Source organism: Mus musculus, chromosome 1, assembly GCF_000001635.26.
Source record: "Mus musculus strain C57BL/6J chromosome 1, GRCm38.p6 C57BL/6J".
In the NCBI taxonomy this organism is placed as follows: Eukaryota; Metazoa; Chordata; class Mammalia; order Rodentia; family Muridae; genus Mus; species Mus musculus.
This window is the reverse complement of record NC_000067.6, coordinates 11,252,500-11,277,993: the sequence shown is the minus strand read 5'-3', so window position 1 is coordinate 11,277,993 and position 25,494 is coordinate 11,252,500. Positions and strand designations below refer to the sequence as shown.

General features: G+C 39.7%; 1 protein-coding gene across 3 annotated transcripts in view; it reads right to left on the bottom strand.

Moving 5' to 3' along the window:
- Prex2 (phosphatidylinositol-3,4,5-trisphosphate-dependent Rac exchange factor 2) overlaps positions 1–25,494 on the bottom strand; it is a 310,411-nt gene that overhangs the window by 25,690 nt on the left and 259,227 nt on the right. For 2 of the 3 annotated variants that reach the window (XM_006495441.4, NM_029525.1), the window contains exons 36-37: positions 12,249–12,315; positions 11,835–12,025 (exon numbers count right to left, since the gene is read on the bottom strand). In XM_006495441.4, coding sequence (XP_006495504.1) covers positions 11,835–12,025; positions 12,249–12,315 — 258 coding nt within the window. Of the gene's footprint in view, positions 1–11,834; positions 12,026–12,248; positions 12,316–13,898; positions 14,032–25,494 lie in introns of those variants that run through there. The other variant, NM_001033636.4, reaches the window with a different exon arrangement.

The following is a 25,494-nucleotide window of genomic DNA, read 5'->3' as shown; positions in this document are numbered from 1 at the left end:
AAAGGTCAGCTAGGGCTAACAATGGGCTTAAACCAGCTCAAGCTGTTACCAAAATCCGCCCACAAAAGCTGAATAAAAGGCGTGTGTTTTGTGTGTTTAGGGTCGCTTCTGCCCCTTTGCAGGACGACCCCAGTGCGCTGGATCAATAAACCTCTTGCTTATTGCATCAATCTCCAGCTCTGTGCTTCTGTGAGTGGGACTTCCTGGACTTAAGGCTCTTTGGGTCTTACAGCTCCTTTTCTTTGGACTATAATAAAAAGAAATCTAATGAACCAGCTATGTTAGAGGTTCATTGACCTGAGAAAAAAATTAATTTATTAAATAAAATTTAATTTATTAAGGACACAGGTTAGAAGGATTTTAAAAACGTGGTCCAACCATTGCCATTTTCATAAGTCCATTCTGGAGTGATTTCTGATGGTCTCTCCACATTCCATTAAAGGTGGTGTATGATCATCAATCCCACAGCATCAAGTTTAACTTATCCATTCCCAGGAAATCAATGCATGTGTGCAATGAATTACTATGTCACCAAAGAACATTCCAATCTTATTCATTTTCTATTTTTAACTACCTCTTAAATCTCCGCTCTCTACTATATCACTAATGCTATCTATTGTGTATACTGATACAACCTCACCCTGACCCTTATGTGTGGCCTCGTCCTGGTTTCCTCCACTAAGATGTTTGTCCTCTTAAAATGCAAATGAAAATGCAATTATGTGAATGGCTTAGGTCTTCTGGATGAAGTATAAGGTCTTCACAATGTAGTCGTGGTTTCGGCTAACTACCACAAGCTTCAACCCCACAGCTTACATCCTCTGCAGTAACCAGCCCCTACTTTGCACAAAATGCTTTTCATATTCTGTCAGTGGGCACTGGTTTAAGTCCCATCCTATATCCTACTCAGCAGGAGGGTATACATTTAAGAAAACAGATGTTGGAGAGATGGGTCTGAATAACATTCTGGCTTTGCAGATAGTTCTGTGACCTTGAACAAGCTATTTAGTCTCTTTAAATACCTTCCCTAAATGATAGGGCAAATCTCAGAGTGATTTTTTTTCAGAATTATATAAATATAACCCATCTTATTATTTACCATAGAGCATATAGCACACAGTATAGTGTCAACAATAATCAAATTTCATTAATGTGAAATAGTAGTTCAGTGACCTTGAACAAGTTAATCTCCTTAAATGCCTTTCCCTTATAAATCTAGTTAAATGATAGTGCATATCTCATAGTGCCTTTTTTATTTTCAGGATTACATAAAAACAAACCATATTATTTATTACATGCAGTACATAGTATAGTCTTAACAACTATCCAATTTTATTAAAATGACTACTGTACCATCACCAATAGGCTAGACTGTAAGACCCCAACACAATGTGTTTCTTAGACCCCTAGAAACGAAGCCCAGCATGGAGTTCTTTGTTCTTTGGCCTTTATCCTGAAAGAGATGGTGACAGCTGGGTGACCCACCCAGGAGCCTGACCCATTGTGTAAGGGACCAAGAAGGTTTACTCAACTTCCCCAGTCTTTGTGATCTAATCTTCCCCTCACTTTCCTTGAGAGATGAGCTATAATTCACCATCCCCATTTTTACGATGTTTATCTTATCCTTCCCTCACTTTATGGTTTATTCTTTAAAAACCCTGGACTGCAACTGCTGGGGGTCGATCTCCTCTGTCCCTGTGCGGGTTACAAACTCGGCCTCAACATGCTGATTCCTGATTAAACCTCATGCGATATTGCATCAAGAACGGTTTCTCTCAAGTTATTGGGGCATCAGCTCATCCCAGGATTTGAGCAAGAGTCTCCCCAAAACGGGGGTCTTTCAAGACTTGTATCCCTGTCAACTGTAGGCTTTCTAGAGTGTATTCTGATTCCTGGTACTTAGTAGGTATTCAATACACACCTTTTGAAAAATCATGCAAACCCCTAATAAGTACCAATGGTATTCAAGCGCTTCTAAAAGACAAGATTAATTTCTTTATAATCTGTAACTGGCATCTATTTGTAAATAGGACGCAGTCACTAAATCTACTCAGAAATGTTGTAAATGCATTGAAAGGATAATACATATTGGCAAAAGCAAGAATTGGTTCCTTATAGCAAATACATAAGACTTGGTTGCATTTCCTGCTCAATATCTGCCAGTTAATATTTCTAGGTGAATTTTGTTCCTACTTGGGACATAAATATTACAGTGTATTGATTAATTAGTCTTACATTAATACCGTTGAGAAAAGCTTGCCTTGAATAAACCTCATTGGCTACAATAGAGCTACTACACAAAGCTGTCACCTCTTTTTATTCTGCTTTGAGTCACTTCACTTAAAAGCCTAACCCTCTGGCTATTCTTCTCCTTCCCAATAGTAAACTGCTGCAGCCCAGCTTCCCAGAGTGGCTCCCTTGTTAAGACTAAGTGCAGGGAAGGCAAGGCCTCTCAAGTATCCCTACTTGGTGGAGTTCAGAACCCCCACAGTAAAGTTCTACAAATGGACTTTTATATTATCAACAAAAGGACAAAAGTTAACACTTGCCTCCTTTCATGTTCTAAACTTGGATCTCTATCCTAATGTTTTTTTCTTTCTAGGAATGAAAACTTCCTCTATTGAATTTTGTTGTATTAAGTGACTTTCCATGAGGTTGCATGGGAGGGTTCTCAAAATAAGCACTAACTAGGTCTTGCATTTTGCGTTCTTGGGATACCCCTCCCTTTCTTGCCTATGATGAATCCTTATTGTGATTCCTGCAGTTTCCTCTATTCAGTAGGTAATTTTGAACAGCTGTATTTTATGGGTTGGGGGTTATAGCCCAGGGTTGAATGCTTGCCTAGCATGAATGAGGACCTGGGGTCTGTCCAAGGTATCATAAAAATGGAAGAAAAAACTATTCAGATGTGCTTCACATTTCTAACTCTGCAATGAGGCTGGATAGATTTACTATCAAAACCACAACCTAAGTACCTGCACTGGCGAAGTCCTCTGCCAATGGTGTACATGTACAATGCTCATTTACTCTTCAAACTCACACTGTAACAAAGAACTCACCATTCACACCTCATCCATGAGACTGTAAGAGACCAAGTTATGCAACCATTTACTTCCTTTAATAGCAAGTAAGTAACAGGATCCAACAATTTTCTGATTCAAAACCCAACACTCTTTTCATTGCATGAAATTCATATCACATAGTTAATGCCTTTAGAGTTTCCAACATCCATCCATCACTCAACAACCACAATCTTGGGCTCCTGCATTTGTATTTTATATGTATTGTTTTGATACAGATCTATCCAGGAGGCTCAGATTGCTTTTCAAGTGATGTAGACCTTGTCCTACTAAAATGTGTTCAGGATTAGAAGGGTACCAGTTATGAAGCACACTCAGGTGTATCAATTGTAAAGCAATCAAGTAGTGAGGATACACTGATGCATAGTGTGTCCCTTTCTAACAGGAAATTGTATTCTGCTGTAGAAAATGCCCTGCTCTGTGCAAAGCGTGCTCCATTCCCTCAATGATAACATGTACTCTAATTATGTTTAATCATGATGCACAGAGCACCACTGTTCAAAGTCCCCTGATGAGTGGAGCAAAGCACCCTATTGAAGAAGCCAATTTGTTCTTGTTGCATGGCTCTATTTTTCCTCTTTGCTTTTATTACCTTACAAGGAGGAAAATTGTACACTGGGGGGCAAAAGCAGCGTGTTAACCACCGATCAATCCCCAAGTGACTGCAGTCGTGCTCTAAGCAAGAGCCTCTGCGAAATTAATATGGAGAGGCCAGATGCTGACCTATGAATATGTCTCACTCTATGCTCCGTTAGCAATGCTCCTGTGACAAATGAAATGCTTGATAAAATTACTACACATTAATGAGAATTTCAAAATGACAGTACTTATGTAATGGAATCCCCTTTCTTAATGAAGTACACAAATACTTTTTTGTGTGTTAAAAGAAATTCCCAAACTAAGTCAAATTGGGGCATTTTTTTTTGTTTTTGTTTTTTGTTTTGTTTTGTTTTTTTCCTGAGGCAACCTCTGGGCAGCTACTGGGGTTTTCAGCGTCGTCACTTGACCCTCGTCAAACAGACATGCTTGGTGAAATCTGCTATGATGTCTAGATTGCATCCTTAGAGGGCTGGAAGGTTAATGGATCAGCAAAGACAGGACAGGCAGAGCAGGGCATTGTGAAAACCAAGGAGGCAGAGTGCAGGAGTGATGAGCAACAGCTAGGGCAGGATCCTGACAGCAGAGATAAATTGACAACTCCACTCCCTCTCTACCTATCTCAAGGCCAAAATGCAATGGTGTTTAAAGGGGCATGTTTCCAGCATTACACAGGAAACTGAATGTGAAATACACATTAAAGATAATGATACCTTCTATTACAACTTCTAACACAGACTCTTGAAATTCTATTTGGTTTTGCATTGTTTTTGTCTGTTTGTTTGTGACAGGGTCTCTCTGTCCTGGAACTCACTCTATAGACCAGGGCAGGCAGGCCTTGAACTCAGAGATCTGCCTGTCTCTGTCTTCCAAGTGCTGGGATTAAGGGCATGGTCCTCCACTGCCCAGCCTCCATATATCTCTTTAAACTTAAGTTTAAAATCCACCCATTGACAAACACACGCACTAATCTTGACTCCTTCTATTTCAGCACACACAAGTGTATTTCTAACCAGCCCTGCTCACTGGGAAAGTCAACATCAAGGTGTTCACTGTCACTTGGCATCGGGTAACTGAATACTAAGGCTCTCTGAGGAAGTATTGGTTGTGCAAGAATCTGCAGGAACACGAACCTGCTACCAGGTACTCTCAATACTGTGCATGTATGAATCTGCTTCTCCACATTATACACTCCCAGGCTTGGATTCTCTCTCCCATGCATTTCATCTCTACTTTGCTTTGGGAGTTTGACTGGATATACTGGCTATGAACCCTGGGCATCTGCTGCTCTTCAGTACTACTGACTGGTCCTCACTGGGTTCTTTCATTTCCCGCTCAATTCTGTTCTTATTACCCATAGGTTTCCTGATGCCATGACTATGAATGGACACAACTAGCTATGGCTCTTTAGCATGGCAACATAGATGATTTCTTTTGACTAGGTTCATCTAAATCATTGAATAGGCCTTGGTTAGTGTGTTTCTACAGATTCTCCATGGCTTTTGTTGTGTTTGGATCATAAGGGTCTAAGCAATGTGTGCATGCACCAGTAAATAACAGCAAGCTTATGTAACTACAGCCCAGCTGGTCTCAGCTCCTACAGGGGGCAGCTGGTTACTCTTTTCTTACCAGGCCCTCTCCTGGATTATCTTAATCTTTTCTCTTTCAGAGAAATTTAACCCAGCTCAAATATATTGCTTGGAGCCATCTCTTTGTCTTTTTTTAATTAGTGTTACCTCCTTTTTAACAATAGCCAGAAATCTATCTGACATTTTCTATCCTTGCTAATTGTGATTCTATCAAAGGGCATAGAAAATCAGCATATAACATGTTAATTGAGCATCTGAGGCACAATCCCCTAAAAATGTAATTTTACTTCCTGTGGAGATCCTGACTCTGTATCCTTCCCAGATGGTTAGTGAGGGTCATCAGTTCCTCTCCATGGTGGCTGATTTTGGATGCCTGACTTATGGGGCTTGACAGCTAGAAAAGCTACATTGATTTTGAGTCACTGCATTTGTTCTTCACAGTGCGCCACAGACTTAAGTAACTTTTCCTGAAATACCCACGTGATTTCATCTTTGACTGACATGGTTGGGCAGCCCCAGCTGTGGCTTCTGAGGGGCACTGGCATCTGTGGCTGTAGCAGGGAGTATTTATCTAACTGGCTGCATTTCCAGCTAACTAAGCAGGCAAAAGGTCCTCTCCTGAGAGCAGAAGTACCTTTCTACTACCATGCATGTCAGAACTGCAGGTCCTCCCATCTTGAGACTCCAAGCCTCACATTGAAGTGTTGGACATAGACATGTTGCTTAGCCTTCTCTTATTTTAATGATGGAAAGTAACTATGTGAAAGTGCTTGTTTTATATATACTGACATTTTTATTAATATCAGAGAAATTTTGAGGCCACTAGACCCTTATAATAATAAAATTCTCAGGAATTCTGTATTGTTAACCTTTGTTTAAAATAATTTAATTTTAAGAAAATAATGGCTATTTTAAGATCAAATAATTTAATGTATTAATTTATCAAGATTTAAATCATGTAAAAGCAGTCTAATTGACAAGACAGTGACATCACTAAGTAAAACAATTGCCGCCTTCATCTTTTGCTATCTTCCTTGAAATACCTACTCTCCTCTATTACTTTTAGAAATTACATACACCTATGTTATTTATCTGTTTATCAGATCAGCAGAAATTTTTGTGGTTCTTTGCTTATTGGAAAATTCTGCAATATTTAAGTTACTTCTAAGGAAGAGAACTCATAACACAAATTGACATCTGAGTTATGAAAAGGAAGCACTTCCAATCTTTTCCCAGAACACTGTCTCTGTGAGCCTCTTTATTGAAGTGCATAGATTAGACAATAGTTGTAAAGCTTTTATTCCATGGGAAAGGATGTTTCAATTAACCATCCTTTAGTGATTTAAAATTCAAACATTTTCACTGATCTTCCTATTAATCTCTTAAAGTATATTCTTCACAAAATAGAAATGGATACATTTGAAACTTTTATTTGCTTTTGGAGGTATTTATTATTTTCTACCCTACATATAGACTCTAACCTTCACATAGACGGTCCCCAAGAGAAAACGGTGCATGCTGACATTATTTTCTATCTTTCTGAGTCAGAATAGGTAAGGCTTTGCTGCCTGCTTCCTGGGACTCTATGACTTCCTAAGCCAGGTTACCTTGAGTGCTCTATTTTCGTAAGAGTCTACATTACTTAATCTGAGCCTATTTGTCAATTTGTCCTTTGATGTCATATTAATGACAGAATAAAATATACTAAGAAATAGTCCTTCAAAAGTTCAAAGTAGTTGTTACAAATAGTTGAGAAAGACTTTTGTAACTTTTAAACCAAAATTCACCATATTGGTTATCTTTGTTTGAAATAAAAACTATTCCATTGGCGGCATTGCTATTACCAATTTCCTTGGAGTTGCTTTTATATTTCACTGTCTGGATTTGATTTCCTTAATAAATACTCTAGTCATACTTTGGGTCTTGTACCATGCTTACACATCGGACTTCTGTTGGTGGTTGTAGGGAAGAGCATGACCCTATGACTCCAACCCAGTCTTGAAATGTTGAATAGGAAAAGACATCTCAATTTCCCAATAAGTTACTTATAAACGTATTTTGGAAATGCATCCTTTTAAGTTTGACTCCCAAAACTTTATATATACATTTTTTTTCTACAGCTAATAATAAAAATGGCCTGCTGCTGAATATGTGTGCCGAATAAGGTCCCTCAGTATTTGTACTTTAACAATGGCAACCAGCTGGCCTTCACACGCACTGTGCCCTTCTCACATTTGTGGGCAGTTCTTCACAAGGAGGATTATGATACAGTGTGTGCTGGGAAGCCTCAAAGGCTCATCTGCCTGCTTCCACTGATGAAAGGCTAGGAATATTAGCTAAAAATGGATGTCCTGATTCTTAAAGAAGTCTAGTCTCACCAGAAATCATGAGAACAAAAATGGTATTCCTTTATAGAGAAGAATTTGACCAGGCACTTCACAAACCTGTCAAGTTCTTAGCCCTGCACTCAAATCCCTTACTGTCTGCTGGCACAGCCACATCAAGATCCCATGGATCACCTAGTACTAAAACTCAGATCAAGATGAGTACAAAGATAGGTTCCTAAAGAGACACACTATGATCATAGACACCTTGCTTTCACTGGGAAGTTTGTAAACATGTGTCCTTTCAAGAGGCTTTCTACTGGTAGGTTCCCAGTGTCCGACAAGGCAGTCTCTATCATAGAAGAAGAGAAAAGCTTCTTGTGGACCCAGATAGAAACATATTTGGATTTTTTCAACATTTGTAAGATTCTGATTTATATTTGTTAAAGGGAAAATGATGGCTGTTAAGCAGAGTAGAAATAAGGAACACAAACAAACAAACAAATGAAACACACTAAATGGAAGGCTACGACAATTAAGAAATGGAAGAAACGTTTAGACTTCAGTCGCAGTTGCAAGCTTTTTGATTGCCTGTTACAAATAACTGGTGTGGGTATGAAACAGAACTTGAAAAGCCACAAAGCTGATTCAATACTATTAAAAGGTTACATTTGGGAAAATAAAACTAACTCCAGCTCTAAGACAGGTAACAACACAGTATAACTAACATATGTCTCTGTAGGAAAAGGAAGTCATAAGACAACAAATACTTTCATTTGTTAGGTGTAAATTAAAGCAATACAGGAATATAATTGTCCCTCAATTAAGAGCAATATGCAGATGAATTCCATTGCCCTCTGCAGACAAGATAAGGAAAGCCACCCGACTTGTGTTATAATGAGAGTCATTTGTTTTGGAGCCTTAACTACAATGAAAGCTTTATATTTTGTGACACAGTAATTCTAACTAGAATATGGGCTATTTTAACTTAAGAGACAGCAACATATAAAAGTGTGCCTCTGTGCTAGTATTATGTGCAACTGTAGGGGGTGACAATAATCATTAAACAAGAAATTAGTAATCAATGGTGTGTTCATGAATTGCAATATTAAATGGACAGGATGGAAACACATCTTTTGTGCTGCTACAACAGAATACAAGAGCTAGGGTAATTTATAAATACATTTAGTTCTTAAAATGGAGGCTGAGGAAGAATTCCAGGGTTGAGGGCCTTCTACTAGGTGAGTGCAGTCTGGCTGTGTGATTGATCTATTGAAAGCAAATGGACAAGAATCAGAGAACTTACTGTAACAACCCATTCCTACAAACTCAACCACTTAACAGGCATACATTGAACTCTTCCTAAGACCGTCATGCTCTGATAAAGCGCTGTGCAAATGTGTAGTGCTGGATAGAAATCATAAGAAGACTCACAATGGAAGAAGCGGACACGCAAGGAGGAAATGCTAAACATGTCCACTGCTTAAATCACTTCTAATCATATTTATATTTTTTAAATGGCAACCTTGCTCTACTCAATGGCAATGGAAAGCTAATTTACCAGGGAGAGGCAGTGCAGAACATCAGGGACAGGGATGGACACCCTGGGGGAAGATCAATAAAAACAAAGCTAGGCTAAGTGCTATGGGATTTTCATAATTCATCTTATACTCCATTCTCTTAACCCAGCGTATGCATTACTAAACATGTAGAGGTTATGTTGATCGGAGTTAAGCCTGCCTTTCCTTCTAAAACTCACATTTTTGCTCCCAATAATAAAGTATTTAGACACCCCTCCTTTACCCAGTAATTAAAATGCAGTAAAGTAATTCACTATACAGTTTGCCTATTTCTCATTTTTCTTTTAAAAATAAATGTTAAAGGTATCTTACATGCCATTTGGTTAACACTGAGCTTGTCGTCTTGGTGGGAAAAGACTGTGGTTCCTTGTTTAGTGGCTCCGGCAGGTGGGGGGCTGCTTTGCTTCCTCTCTAGCTGCCTAAATTAGAATTACTAAAGGATTATTTTAAGAACAGCCTTCTGTGGAATTTTGAATCCAAAATAAATTGGCACATATTTTATCCTACTGAGAGAAATCTCTAAGCCCTTCACAGGAAAAAAAAAAATGAAAATTTATATGAAAGTCCCAAGTTATTCTGCATATTATAAGATAAAATCTAATTTTCAAATAGTTCTAAATTGGAATTCAGCATTTGTCAACAGTTTAGTAAATACTGTCTGAAGGGAATGACCCAAACCCTTATTGATTTTTAATTGTAAAAGTGGAGAAAATCATACTTTAAAAAATTTTTCAATGCTATTTATGATTCTAACATAAAAGTCAAAGAATATAGAAATTGTAAAAGAGCTGCTTAATGCTGACAACACCCATTAAACTCTAAAAGTGTTTGTAGAATGTCTGTAAAAGTAATTTGGACATTCGGCTATGATTGGTAGCATTAAATGGCAGATTGAACTTCCTTAAATTTCAGTAAACCAAATGCAAGGGTAAGAGCACGTGTTTTCAGATGCGAAGTTACAAGTGTTTATCTACTTGTTCTGCTCCTCTGATAATTGACTGTGAACTACATAATGCAAGAACACAAAAAGTCAAGGTGATGCCATCATTTTGGGTCCGCCATTGACTTTTTGCTACTACTTAAACCCAGCTGGCATACTCCTGCCAAAGACTTCTTGTTCTGTCTCTGTAACTGGATGGCTCTGTCTCATACAAGTGAATGAATGGCTCCTTCACTTCCTGAAGGCCTCATGAATTTGCCCAGCCCTCAGAAGGTAAACCCTTTTCTCATGTTGGCATTTCTACTACTCTGACCTCAATTCTCTGGAGTCAATCCACGTGCAATACAATGTATTTTTCCTTTATTGTCCATCTTCCACAATGCAGTGCACACATACACTATATACAAGTGGGGCCTTTCTCTTTTTAATACAGTAAGCCCAGCAACAGTAATAGTGTAGAGACTTAATTAGTGTTTAGTGAACATAGATAGGGCGAAGAATGAATGAATGAGAACAGACTGAAAGAACAGGGAGTTATCAGAAAAATTATTTCTTTGCTAGTAAAAAGATTATGCAATATGCCTTGAGAACTTGTCTTGTCACATTTCATACATAATATCATACTGGGCTTCAAAACTTTGCAAATGTCCTGGACTGTAGAAACCACTGCCTTGCATGGTACTTCTCTGCTTTCTGTAATGCATTATCCTAATTGAGACATCTCCTCCATGGACTGGTTCAAATCTAATGCTCTAAAAGATCAATTGATTCCCTCTGAATCCTGTTCATTACCTTTAAATTTCCTAAGTTATATTTTCTTACACTGTAGTTTTTGTTGTGCTTTCATCCTTGTTATTTTTACCATTAATTTTATTAACTGGTATATTGTCCCTGTTTGCTAATCATGCTTGTCTCCAACATGAACACTCTTACTGTATGGTGTCATACAGCACCAGTTATAACACTTTGCATGGACTAAAGACCAAATAATGAAAATAAATAACCACAGCTTTCAAAGTGTAAATGGCCTAACACTAAGAGAGTCTATCCTACGACAAGAGGCCCTATTTAGATTAAAGGGAAGACTGAAATTCTGTCTTATTATTTCCATTTATAAGATTTCACTTCCAGAAGAAAATGAGAAGGAAGGAAGAAGCGAACATGAAGCTGAGTATGATGGAGTTCAGGCTGATGCAGCTGACTTGGTTGCCCCAGACAACACAGTTGGCATGCTTTCTCATGAAAAGCATATCTTATCAGGTGATCTCCTAGACTATCACTTTGCTGACCACAGGAGGAAAGCAGTCAGATATTTCCATGAATACTGTGCTCACGGCAATTTGGCTCTAGTGATGTAAGTACCTGAAGGACAGAATGACTGTTAAACACCCTGAGGAAACTGGTTTGGGGCCCTTTAAGTTCAACTCCAACTAGGAAATTCCTGCATTGAATATGAAAGATGTTCATTTTGAACCTAAACTATTAATATAGTGATTCAAACATGAGAGAGATACAGATCTCAGCTATCCTGGCATAAATAGAGGATTGTGTTAACTGGTCTGTTTATAGTTAACAAAACCACAAGAATCCAAACCAAAAAATATCTCAAGTTGTACCTGAACACATCTGAGTCATTTGAACATTTGAGTTTTAATTCAGCCAAAGTCTGCCATATTAAATACGGATCAAGAAAAAATGCCAGCAAGGCAGAGAAGTTCACGTACCGGTGCACACCACTGCTGCACATGATGATGTGACAGGCACCGAGCCTGTCACACAGCTCTGAAGAAACTGACAGCAGTCCGACTCCAGAGGCGCTGCAAGGTGTGTTCACACAGGCAGCGATGCGTTTGGATCTGATAAATGAGGTGATCAGCCGGTAAAGTTCATCTAAAGCATTGAGAGGCTTCATGAGCTAAAATGAAAAGTGAGGGACACAAAGCTCAACAGGCTTAGAAGTCCGTTTGGGTGGCATGCAATTCAGCTGTCCCAGCTTTTACATTACTGGCCTAAAATATCATATTATGATGGAGGCAGCAGTTTGGGGATTGTAAATATCTACAGTCAGACAGTGTTCACAAAAGCTACCAGGGATGCAGGTGAGGAGACTGGATTAATGAATGCAATCACTATTTTACCTTATCTATGTAGGCAGCTTTAGATGTGGTATTCGGTGGGGAATTTGACTTGTCCAAGTAGAATGCCCTGAAAGAGTCCAAAGGAAACCATTTATTGTTAGAAAACAAAGAATATAAAATGCATGAAGAAGATGTTTGGTTTCCAACAACTGTTGCTTAAAGAGCAATAGATGAGCAAGGGCCCTGACAACAAGGTTCTTCAGGGCTATACAAAGGCAATGGTTATTTCTTTAAAAAAAAAAAAAAAAAAAAAAGAACTGGTAAGATGGTTCACAGGAGAAAAATTACTTCCTAAATCTGTGTTCTCACCCCCCTAAGCAGGCTGTGGCCCACAGCAATAATCTCATAATTAGTAGTAGTCTTGCTTGCCGTCTACTTTTCAAAAAGCAACATGGTTCGATGAAGCTTTACAAACTAGATTAGGAAAGATAACAGGACAATTTCCAAATTGACAATAACCTTCACTCTTACTGAGAATTAGTTTCTTCTTTCCTAAAGCAATGATCAAACTTCTCTTTGAAAGAGCTCGCATACAATTAATTCAGTATCACAAGTTGGTTATTGCTCAGTACAATTTCAGCCCAGGCACCACCTGTAATTGAGTGCCAAGAGCAAATAAATGACCATGAATACAGGATGAACCAACACCAGGTACTGCTTGGTCCCAACACAAGGGTACAATGACGCGATACACAGACTCCCCTCAAACACCACGAAGATGGCTCTAAGGAGCCAGTGAATCAGTGTGCACGCAACCACACGATTAGGAGCAAAATCGAAAGGGATTCAAGCACTGCTAAATGCTTTCCCTAGATTTCCCAAGCAGAAGACAGCAATAATCCACAAGGAAGACTCTCAAGATAAGGGGGGAAAAAGCATGGATCCAGTGTGGGGCAACAAGATGCAGTGAGGCTGGTCTATGGGGAAAATATCCAAGAAAGGCTAGACTGGGTACGTAGGGCCCTGTGGGTCCTTGTAAGGAGTCAGGAGCCACTGAACAGAAGTTATCAGGCAACATTGCCAGAAAACTGACCCGGCTGCTTAATCAACTTATCGTTAAGCCTAACACTTCAGGAGCCACAAGTTCAACATGTGTTTCATTTCAAACACATGCGGCATAGTATAATATGACAACCAATGTACACACTACCAACCTTTAACATACTGTGGTATTTTGCCCTTTGTTTTCCTCTTACATAAATAAAATATTACCAAGATAGTCACAGACACCAGGAGTACATTCTCCTTTACTCTTCTGTTTGTGCCGATGGCTTAGGTTCTTTCCCTAGAACACATACCTTCCAGACTCTTAGACGCTCACATGTATGGCTGTCATGCTAAGGTCATCACAGACCCCACTGCGGGCTACTGCCAGAGATGGCAGAGAACAGGTGTGTGCATTTCTATATTCGTGCTTAAGGACTTTCAACCTCTGGCCATTTAATTTGAATTTGTATATATTTGTTAATCACTCATGTTTCCTCTCTTACTGGTCTGCTCCTATTTCTTACTTTTGTATAATGCTACACTTTCTTTATACCTAGTCATTAGCTATTACTTTGGGGTCGGTGGTGTATTAGTCAGGGTTCTCTAGAGTCACAGAACTTACGGATAGTCTCTAGTTAGTAAAGGAATTTATTGATAACTTACAGTCGGCAGCCCAATTCCTTACAATTGTTCAGTCGCAGCTGTGAATGGAAATCCAAGGATCTAGCAGTCACTCAGTCTCACACGGCAAGCAGGCGAAGGAGCAAGAGCAAGAGCTAGAGCAAGAGCTAGAGCTAGACTCCCTTCTTCCAATGTCCTTATATTGTCTCCAGCAGAAGGTGTAGCCCAGATTAAAGGTGTGTTCCACCACACCTTTAATCCCAGATGAAAGGCATAGCCCAGATTAAAGGTGTGTTCCTTAAACTCGGAGATTCAATCTTCTGGAATCCATAGCCACTATGGCTCAAGATCTTCAAACCAAGATCCAGATAAGGATCTCCAAGCCTCCAGATAAGGGTCACTGGTGAGCCTTCCAATTCCGGATTGTAGTTCATTCCAAATATTGTCAAGTTGACAACCAGGAATAACCACTACAATCCACCCCTTGTCAACTTGACACAAATAATATCTCATGTTCACATGAAACAATAACAAGGTTGTAAATACGCCTAACATGATATAACTATCCCTCGTACAATCGCAAACGCATTAGTAAATTTACAATGGGCATTCATATTACTTTATAATCCTCTTTTCTGCAACTGGTTACGTGGCCTTAATTGGTATTTATAACTACCTTCCTCTACTACCCATTCTGTATTTCCTTCTCCTTCAGCCAGCACCTCAGCAGGTCTTGGCTCTTTTCCTGGAGGATTGACCCATACCTTCATTCCTGATGGGTCTGCGTCCTTTGTCATCCTACTTGGATTAGGCTGTTGTAGTTTCCCATTGACTTTAATCACAGGACATGGTAGTACTAAGAGACGACCTAAGGGATCTCCTACACTCCAGACATAATCTTGCTTACCACCATTGTGAAGAGGTAATCCAATTTCCCCATGGTAATCTGGATCTATCACCCCTCCTAACACTGTTATTCCTTTTTTAGCCTGTTGGTTTAAGGGCATTAGAAGCCCAAAATGACCAGGGGGAAGTCTGAGCTTCCAGTTCAGTGGAATGTTTGTTGTAGCTCCTGGTAGGAGCACTCCCCTCTCTGGAGCCAAAATTTCTAAGCCAGCAGAACCTAGAGTTATGGGGACAGGAAGCAAAAATTTTCCTAGAGGGTCACTAGGAGTGATAGTAAGTGGAACTATTCCTTTTTCCACCCCTTGATTCCTGGACCCATGAATCCTGGCTATGGGTGAAACTGTACCATATATCGAGCGCTGATTCAAAGCATATACTGCCTTCTGAAGAACTCTGCCCCAGCCTTCCAAGCTGTTACCACCTAATTGGCACTGTAACTGCGTCTTCAAAAGGCCATTCCATCTTTCTATCAGCCCAGCTGCTTCAGGATGATGGGGAATGTGGTAAGACCAGTGTATTCCATGATCGTGGGCCCACTGTCGTACTTCTCTGGCTGTGAAATGAGTTCCTTGGTCAGAAGCAATACTGTGTGGAATACCATGACGATAGATGAGGCATTCTGTCAGTCCCTGAATGGTGGTTTTAGCAGAGGCTTTACGTGCAGGAAAGGCAAATCCATAACCAGAATAAGTATCTACTCCAGTAAGAACAAAACGCTGTCCTTTCCATGAAGGAAGTGGTCCAATGTAGTCAACCTGCCACCAGGTTGCTGGCTGGTCACCTCGAGGAATGGTGCCATATCTGGGGCTCAGTGTTGGTTTCTGCTGTTGGCAGATCTGGCAATCAGCAGCAGCAGTAGCCAGGTCAGCTTTGGTGAGTGGAAGCCCGTGTTGCTGAGCCCAAGCATAACCTCCATCTCGACCACCATGGCCACTTTGTTCATGTGCCCATTGAGCAATGACAGGGATGGCTGGGGAGAGAGGCTGATTGTCCACAGAACGGGTCATCTTATCCACTTGATTATTGAACTCCTCCTCAGCTGAAGTCACCTTTTGGTGAGCATTTACATGGGACACAAATATCTTCACATCCTTTGCCCATTTGGAGAGATCTATCCACATACTTCTTCCCCAGATGTCTTTCTCACCAATTTTCCAATTGTGATCTTTCCAAGTCCCTGACCATCCAGCCAATCCATTGGCTACAGCCCATGAGTCAGTGTATAATCGTACATCTGGCCATTTCTTCTTGCAAACAAACTGTAATACCATGTGTACTGCCCGAAGTTCTGCCCACTGTGAAGATTTCCCTTCACCTGTGTCTTTCAAGGTTGTCCCAGAAAGGGGTTGTAATGCTGCAGCTGTCCACTTCTGGGTGGTGCCTGCATAACGTGCAGAGCCATCAGTAAACCAGGCTCTAGTCTTCTCCTCTTCGGTCAGTTGATCATAGGGAACACCCCATGAGGCTATAGGTGCATGCTTGGCAGCAGATGGCATTGTAACAGGAGTAGAAACCATAGGCATTTGAGCAACTTCTTCATGTAACTTGCTTGTGCCTTCAGGACCTGCTCTGGCCCGATCACGTATATACCACTTCCATTTGATAATAGACTGCTGCTGTGCACGTCCCACTTTATGACTTGCAGGGTCTGATAGTACCCAGCTCATGATGGGTAGTTCAGGTCGCATAGTGACTTGGTGTCCTATTGTCAGACGTTCAGTTTCCACTAAGGCCCAATAGCAGGCCAAGAGCTGTTTTTCAAAGGGAGAATAGTTGTCTGCAGATGATGGTAGAGCTTTGCTCCAAAATCCCAAAGGCCTTTTCTGTGATTCACCTACAGGGGCCTGCCAGAGGCTCCAAACAGCATCTCTATCAGCCACAGACACCTCAAGTACCATCGGATCTGCTGGGTCATATGGTCCAAGTGGTAGAGCAGCCTGCACAGCAGCCTGGACCTGTTGAAGGGCCTTCTCCTGTTCCAGGCCCCACACAAAGCTAGCAGCTTTCCGAGTCACTTGGTAAATAGGCCTAAGTAACACACCCAAGTGAGGGATGTGTTGTCTCCAGAATCCAAATAGACCCACTAAACGTTGTGCTTCTTTCTTGGTTGTAGGAGGGGCCAGGTGCAATAACTTATCTTTCACCTTAGAAGGAATATCTCTGCATGCCCCACACCACTGGACTCCTAAGAATTTCACTGAGGTAGATGGTCCTTGAATTTTGGTTGGATTTATTTCCCATCCTCTGATACGCATATGTGTTACCAATGAGTCCAAAGTGGTTGCTACTTCCTGCTCACTTGGTCCAATCAGCATAATGTCATCAATATAGTGCACCAATGTGATATTTTGTGGAAGATCCAAACGATCAAGATCCCTTCTAACTAAATTATGACACAGGGCAGGAGAGTTAATATATCCTTGAGGCAAAACTGTGAAGGTATACTGTTGGCCTTGCCAACTGAAAGCAAATTGCTTCTGGTGGTCCTTATGGACAGGTACTGAGAAGAAGGCATTTGCCAGATCAATAGCCGCATACCAGGTGCCAGGAGATGTGTTAATTTGCTCAAGTAAGGAAACTACATCTGGTACAGCAGCTGCAATTGGAGTTACTACCTGATTTAGTTTTCGGTAATCAACTGTCATTCTCCATGATCCATCTGTTTTCTGCACTGGCCAGATAGGAGAGTTAAATGGAGATGTGGTGGGAACCACCACCCCTGCATCTTTCAAGTCCTTGATAGTGGCAGTAATTTCTGCAATTCCTCCAGGAATACGATACTGTTTTTGATTCACTATTTTCTTTGGCAGAGGCAACTCTAAAGGCTTCCATTTGGCCTTTCCAACCATAATAGCCCTCACTCTACAGTTCAGGGAACCAATATGAGAATTCTGCCAATTTCTGAGTATATCTATCCCAATTATACATTCTGGAACTGGGGAAATCACCACAGGATGTGTCCGGGGACCTACTGGACCTACTGTGAGTCGGACATCAGTCAAAACTCCATTAATTACCTGCCCTCCATAAGCCCCTACTTTAACTGGAGGGCCACAATGTTTCTTGGGATCCCCTGGGATCAGTGTCAACTCAGAACCAGTATCCAGCAGACCCCGAAAAGTCTGATTATTTCCTTTTCCCCAGTGTACAGTTACCCTTGTAAAAGGCCGTAGGTCCCTCTGGGGAAGAACTGGAGAAAGGGTAACAGCAAAACCTTTGAGTGTCTTATCAAGATCCTTCCTCAGAGGAACCTGGCCACCCCTTCATTCAAGGGGTTCCGGATCTGCAAACTGTCTCAAGTCTGGAAATTGATTCACTGGCCGAGATTGCTGTTTACCACGATCTAATGTAGCCTTTCTTTCATTTGTTTGAGAATTTTTCTGCTTATACAGATCAAACAAATATGCAGTAGGCTTCCTATGTATTTCATTCCTGGAAACACCATGATTGGTTAGCCAGTACCAAAGGTCCAACCGAGTCATGCCATTATAAATTTCACCTCTCCTGTGCTGACCATTACTGGGTATGTTATTATAAACATTCTTTTGTCTACGCTGTCCATTATAATAACTAGAATCACCTTGTCTCGGGCGATTCAATGCTGCCACCTGGCCCTTGTTACCTCGGAATCCAACTAAACCCAGTGAATTTAATTCATCTAATTGAGCAGAAGCATCTCCAATGCTAAGATCTGGCACAAGGAAAAGGGAAAGAACAAAACCCTTCAAATGTGCTGGTGCCCCTCTCACCAATTTGCGTCTTATAGAGCTGGTGAAAGGCATATCTTCTGGACCTTCCCATTGTGGACAATTATGCTTTACACAATATATCCACTCTAGCATTGCAATTTCCCTAAGTCTTAAAATCCCTTCATCAACACTAAGCCACGGAATATCAGGCATCTCCAAGTCATTTCCAGTAGGCCATCTTTTGATAAACACCTCAGCCAACCATTCAAACAAACTTTTGACACCTTTTTTAACTATGCGAGCTTCCGTATTAAACCTAGAATCTCTACTCAGAGGACCCATGTCAATAAACTCAGCCTGCTCTAGTTTTATGTTCCTTCCACCCTTATCCCACACCCTTAAAATCCATTCCCACACATATTCACCAGGTTTCTGCTTGAATGAATTAGCAAACTCATTAAGCTCCTTAGTAGTGTAGCGAATTTCCTCATGGACTACACTTTCTACCTCCCCTCTAGGAGCCTGTTTTGCTTTGAGTCTGGTTACAGGTCTAGAAGAAACTATTGGTGGGCCGTGAGCAGACTCTGCAAAATTAATTTCCTCATGTGGGGAAGGCATTATTTCAAGAGGTGGGGCTGAGGGTACTACTTCCTCAGGTGGGGCAAACCCTTGAGAATCTGAGGATTCAAAATTCTCAGCTTCAACATGGTCTTCCCACACATCCCCATCCCATGTTGTAGGATCCCATTCTTTGCCAATTAGAGCCCTTACTTTAACTGTCGACACACTCTGAGGCTGAGACTTGAATTTTCGCTGTAGTTCAGCCAACCTTACAATGAGAGTTTCTGTTTGATTTTCTGCAACTTGAGCTCTATTGCTACAAGAGAGAAGATTCTCCTCAAGGACACACTTAGCAACTTTTAGATCGTTTACTTGTGTCTGGAGCCTTTCGATTTTATCACACAACTCCTTCCTTTCATTCATCATTTTTTCCACAGATACTAAGAGCAGCCAGCCAGTAAAATCATTTTTCGATTTTTTCCCCATCTTGTAGAAAGCTTTGTGCACTGAATCACCTAATTCATTAAGAAAATCAAGGGCATTAGCTTCTTTAAGTTCGGAATATAGTTTCAACCATGGGTCTTCAAAATTCTCTGAGCTCCCAGGAGGGAGAGAATCTGGAGAGGTTTCAATAGTTGAAAGTGCTGGTGGATCAACAAGCCAATTCCAGAATTTTAAAAGATTCATCCTTGTACTTCTGTTACTCTAGAACCACTCCTGGTACCAACTTCTGTATTAGTCAGGGTTCTCTAGAGTCACAGAACTTACGGATAGTCTCTAGTTAGTAAAGGAATTTATTGATAACTTACAGTCGGCAGCCCAATTCCTTACAATTGTTCAGTCGCAGCTGTGAATGGAAATCCAAGGATCTAGCAGTCACTCAGTCTCACACGGCAAGCAGGCGAAGGAGCAAGAGCAAGAGCTAGAGCAAGAGCTAGAGCTAGACTCCCTTCTTCCAATGTCCTTATATTGTCTCCAGCAGAAGGTGTAGCCCAGATTAAAGGTGTGTTCCACCACACCTTTAATCCCAGATGAAAGGCATAGCCCAGATTAAAGGTGTGTTCCTTAAACTCGGAGATTCAATCTTCTGGAATCCATAGCCACTATGGCTCAAGATCTTCAAACCAAGATCCAGATAAGGATCTCCAAGCCTCCAGATAAGGGTCACTGGTGAGCCTTCCAATTCCGGATTGTAGTTCATTCCAAATATTGTCAAGTTGACAACCAGGAATAACCACTACAGGTGGTGAGTCATGATTTCTCTGTGTAGCCCTGGCTGTCCTGAAATTCACTCTGTAGACCAGACTAGCCTGGATTCAGAGATCTGCCTGCCTCTGCTTCCCAAATGCTGGCATAAAAGGTGTGTGCCTCCACCACCTGGTCCATACTATTACTTTTACAAAGAGTTAAATTGGATGGCTTAATGATTTCATTTTCAGTCCCACACCTTTTTTATCTTAGGTCCTCAAGAGTATTTAATTTTAAAAATTGCTTATTCAATTTATATTTCATTCACTGTCTTTTAGTGCATATTATATCATAAAATTTTAGAATATATATCAGCAGTATTTGCCCATCAAAATTGTTTTCAGTTTAAGATCTGGAGAAACAGGGTTTGTGGTATTGTTATTGTTATTGTTATTGTTATTATTATTATTATTATTATCATCATTATTAAGAGCTAAAGGCTCCATTTTACCCCATCTCTGTTCTATAGTTTAACCATTAGTGTTTACACATATATATATATATCCAGGTAGAGCCTCAGACTAAAGTTTTCCATGGGAGAAATCTCATTTTCAGATCTGAAATGGCTGTAGTCACCAACTGTCGAATTTTGTCTTTCCACCCAAATGTCTGCTTTCTCTTGTCACTCGCACTAGACACATACTTACATCTTTAAAGTGTACTTAGTTCGCTCTCCACAGCCTCCACCCCACAACACACTCTTTCCTTTTTATATCTATCTATACTAGTAGCCTTTTAGGTGGTTTTCTCAGTAAAACCTTCCAAGTATATAATTTGTCCCTTGGTCAAGTATATAACCTAGACTTTATTACAAAGTTTACTGTAATAATTACCTTTTTTATTTTCAAGATGTATATTCATTCTTATTTTACTTCCGTCTTGAAACAGTTAATGTTCCCCACCCCCTAATATCTCTTCTTTATGTGACTACAGAGATGTGTATGCTTATTACTATAATGTCTAGAACCTGTGACAGGGTCATCTCAGTAAATATTTGCAAGTATACAATAATTATATAATTCATATTTTGCTCCATTTTATGCCTTTATGGCTGATATTATGCCATATTTTCCGAATTTCAGAAATATTTTCCTAGGCTGTTTTGATGGATCAAATGCTTCTTAGGCCAGTGGTTCTCAACCTGTGAGTCACAACCCTTTCTGGGGTCAGGGTGTGTGTGTGTGTGTCACATATCAGATATCCCACATAACAGATCTTTACATTGCAATTTATAACAGTAGCAAAATTATACTTAGGAAGTAGCCACAAAATAACTTTATGGTTAGGGGTCACCACTACATGAAGAACTGTATTAAAGGGTTGCAGATAAGGGAGTTTGAGAACCACTGTTCTAGAACATACTTATTTTCAGTGACCAATTTTTTTTGTCTGTCTTTCTTAGGGTTGGGTTTTCTCATGACTTGTGGAATTACATGTAATGTTACTTGAAGTGAGAAAAAATTTTAAATTTAGTTTTATTTATTTTATGTACCTCCATTATTAACTTATGTTTCTTTTTAAATCATTTTGTGCCGAAATCATAATTTCTCTCCTTCACATCAGAGGTTTGAGTACTATATTTTGGAGACATCCAGAAGACTATACTCATATCATAGACCCAGCAAGTGATTAGCTCCACTCCTAGTTTAGTGGCTTTCCTTGCTTCATCCAATCATCTTCAGATCTAGCATCCCCTGAGTGACAGTCTCAAACAGGGAGAACTACACATTTCTATCCTTCACCAAGAAGGTGAATAGACAAGTACCCTATGCCGGTCTCAATTCGTGGTGCTGGCTCTAGACATCTATATGGACATCTAGATCTTAACAGTGACCATCCACTGTTCTACAAAAGCTGTCCCACCCTCTCTGCCAGGTCCAGATCCCAGCAGTTCACAGGTCTCAGGAGAGACTCCAACACATCACTTGCATTTCTGTGGCCATCTGTGATCTGATGTGACTTATATATGTATTTTCTGTCCTCACATTTGATCTAGGAAAGCTACAGACTCAGAATGTATGCAGCAATGCAAAGTTAGAGTCTCTCCCTGTCCACCTATCCTTTCCTTTACTGCATCTGGGCAGAGAAAGCAACATGGTGAAGAAAAGGACTAAAGTTCAAGGGCAACCTGCTTAGCCTTTCAGGAGCCCAGTGTCATCATATGGGTGGTGCAATGTTGGTGTATGAAGTGCCTAGTTCTATGATATGCAAATAGGACTTGTATAACAGACAATAGTGACTACAAGTGCACACATTCGTCAGGATTTCTTGGCAGTGTATTCGTCAAATTTGGTTCCTAGCACCCATTTCTAGCACCTTGCTTCTGCCTATATCTCCAGCTACAGAGGATTTCACAACTTCTTCCGGTTTCCTCAGGTACTCACATCCATGTGTACATACCCACACATAGATACCTACATATACACAAAATTATAATAAAATCTTTTTTTTTAAATAAAATTAAGACCAAAGGCATCCTGCTGTTCCTAGTATCACCTAAAATAAAATAATCTACAACTATTTTGTTCCATTACATTTTGAACTACTGTGTTCAAAAATAAAAACTAAGTTATGTATTTAAAATACAAATAACTCTATGATCGTGACACAAATAGAGGTTTAGGATTGAAAAGAAATGAACTGTTTTCAGGTTAAAAAAGAAAAGTTTCTCCTTTAAAATCCATGATTGAAACTTCAAACCTGCTATCTCTTGAGTCAGCTAGGAGAACAGTGTTCTATTATAGTAGCCCACAGCTCCATCTGAGAACATCCCTTAGGAAAGATGCCAGCACCAATGGGTGGCAACATTCCAAGAGAATGTTCTCTAATAACAGACAAAACCACTCCAGGTGAGTTATAGGCCAGTGGTTGAATTCTTGCTTATCCTGGCATATATAATGCAAGTTTGGGTATAATCTTCAGTACCATAAGGGAAAAAGAGAAAAATCTGCCACTAACTCAGCCTCTTAAGGACAGGTTAGATAATGACAGTCTAAATCTGCTATGTTCAATTACAAGTGATTTTACAGAAATCTCCAAATATCAATTCTATAAAATATTAAAAGAAAAAAAATCCCCCAAAACAACTCATATTGAAGTTAAAGAAAAACAACTTTTTATATTCACAGCATAGCCCACACCAAATAACACCATTTAGAAACCCTTTTCAACTGCTGTATATATAACTAAAAAGAAAATCAGTAATGATAAAACTTGACTACTTCAAATAGTCTTACAAATTAAAAGTTACTACAGATTCAAGGTTAAATATTTGACTCATAAAGATAGGTTCCTATAGTTAAAACTTTCTAATCAATAATGGAAGGGAAAGGAATAATTATGAATAGTCATTAGTGTATGGCTATCAATCAACTGTAATAATCAGCAATTACTAACAAGCACTAACAATGTATTTATTGTACAATACACCAATTCACTGAATAGGTCCAAAGAAAGTAACCAGGAACTACATAGCTACTTCAGTATTCCTATATGTACAGTCAACATATCTGAAAACATAATTACTTGTGAAGATAAGAGTTTAGACCTGAGGTAGAAACTAATGTTAGGAAGCCTTCATCAAATAAAAGGTTGTTCAACAAGGTATTTCACTTACCAGGTAGTGAATTTCAGTATCATTCAGAATATGACAAACCATGGACGGAAAATAATCTTATAATGTACTATCCTTAATTATAAAAGTCCTGAAATGCCTCTTAATCAAATTTTATGGAGGAAGCTAATGGTAAAATTGGATTAATGCCAAAGTTGATGTCATTTATGATGCTTCTAAGGTGAGTAAGAATGAAGTCATGGTTCTTGTCTGAATATAGAAAATCTTATTAGGACAATCTTGAAAGTGTTGATGCCAGCTTGGGAAGGCTGGCCCATGTCAGTTTCACTATCACAGCTATCAAAAATGAGCAGATTTTTATATGATCCGTGTAGTTGAGCCTCATAGAATGAAATAACAATGAAAAAGGAAAATCAGCCTACATTTCAATAAGTAGTTAAACTTAAGTTGACATACACATATATACATATACATGTACGTGTACATACATACATACATACATACATACATACATAAGTCAAGTAACTATGCTAAAAGTAAATTTGGTATAGTCTGCCTACCATGACCAAGAAAGTAAGTACAGGTACCTTTGTAATAAAGGCTGACTGTAAGAAGTAACTCCAAAAACTCAGTGGATCGATACAAGGAAGATCCTAAAGGTATGGTTTAAGAGGTGGATTTGGATAGGATTATAACAGGTCACAATTGTAAGAAGCATTTTAAATCGAAGCTTCCCCAAGAATAATGTAATTGCCATGGGGGGGAGAGAGAGCCAATACATCAAAAGAGTGAGTTCAATTAAGGGTGGGGGGAAGGGTATTTGGCAAGGTAGCCAGATCTATGCTCCGAGGAAATGAAATATCAAATTTAAAAAAAAAATTAAAGCTTGTTGGTAATTTATTAAAGTGTGAAGAGGTCTCAAGAGAAAAGTTCAGTTAGCAGCTACAGTACGAATGAGCAGGAAGGAACACATGACTGCTAAAGTGTGGTGACTTAGAGCGGCACGAGACCTTCAAAATGATAAGGACCATGCCGCACTATAAGAAGACCTTGGAGATCAAATTAGCAGCGAATGCTTGCCACAGGAGGAAGAAAACAAGTGTGGGTAGGTTGATTAGTCTATTCAGTCATCCACGCTAAGTGTTAATTTATGAATTAGAATATTATACACTCTCAAATGGGTAAACAGTCCAGATTGTAGCTCAGCAGGACCAAGCGGTGCCCCAGTGATGATCCATTTTCCCACAAAGGCTGAAAAGAGTTAAAGAAATAGATTTAGTCTTGAGAGACACAGAGAAGTTAGATCAATGACAAAAGTGACATCTTCTCATTTGTCATTTGACCAGCCAATTTTCCTTTTGTTTTTTTCCTTTTGGTTCTGAGCATATTGGAGGGGAGCCAGTTTCTAAGAGAGATGATGAAGACATGAGAGTCTCTTAATGTTTTATAACAAAGTAGAAGGGCATTCTCCAGCCAAGACCTCTGCTGTATTCTGGCTTTTTTTCCCAGATGATTATTCATGAGATCATCATTCTATTTATATATTTATAGTCATGGGCAATGAACTGGCTGCCAAAATAATCCAGATCTGCCCTACCTTAAACTTCCAATAAGTTCCATTAAAATCTATAGAAGCAACAGCATTGTGCCATCATCTCCT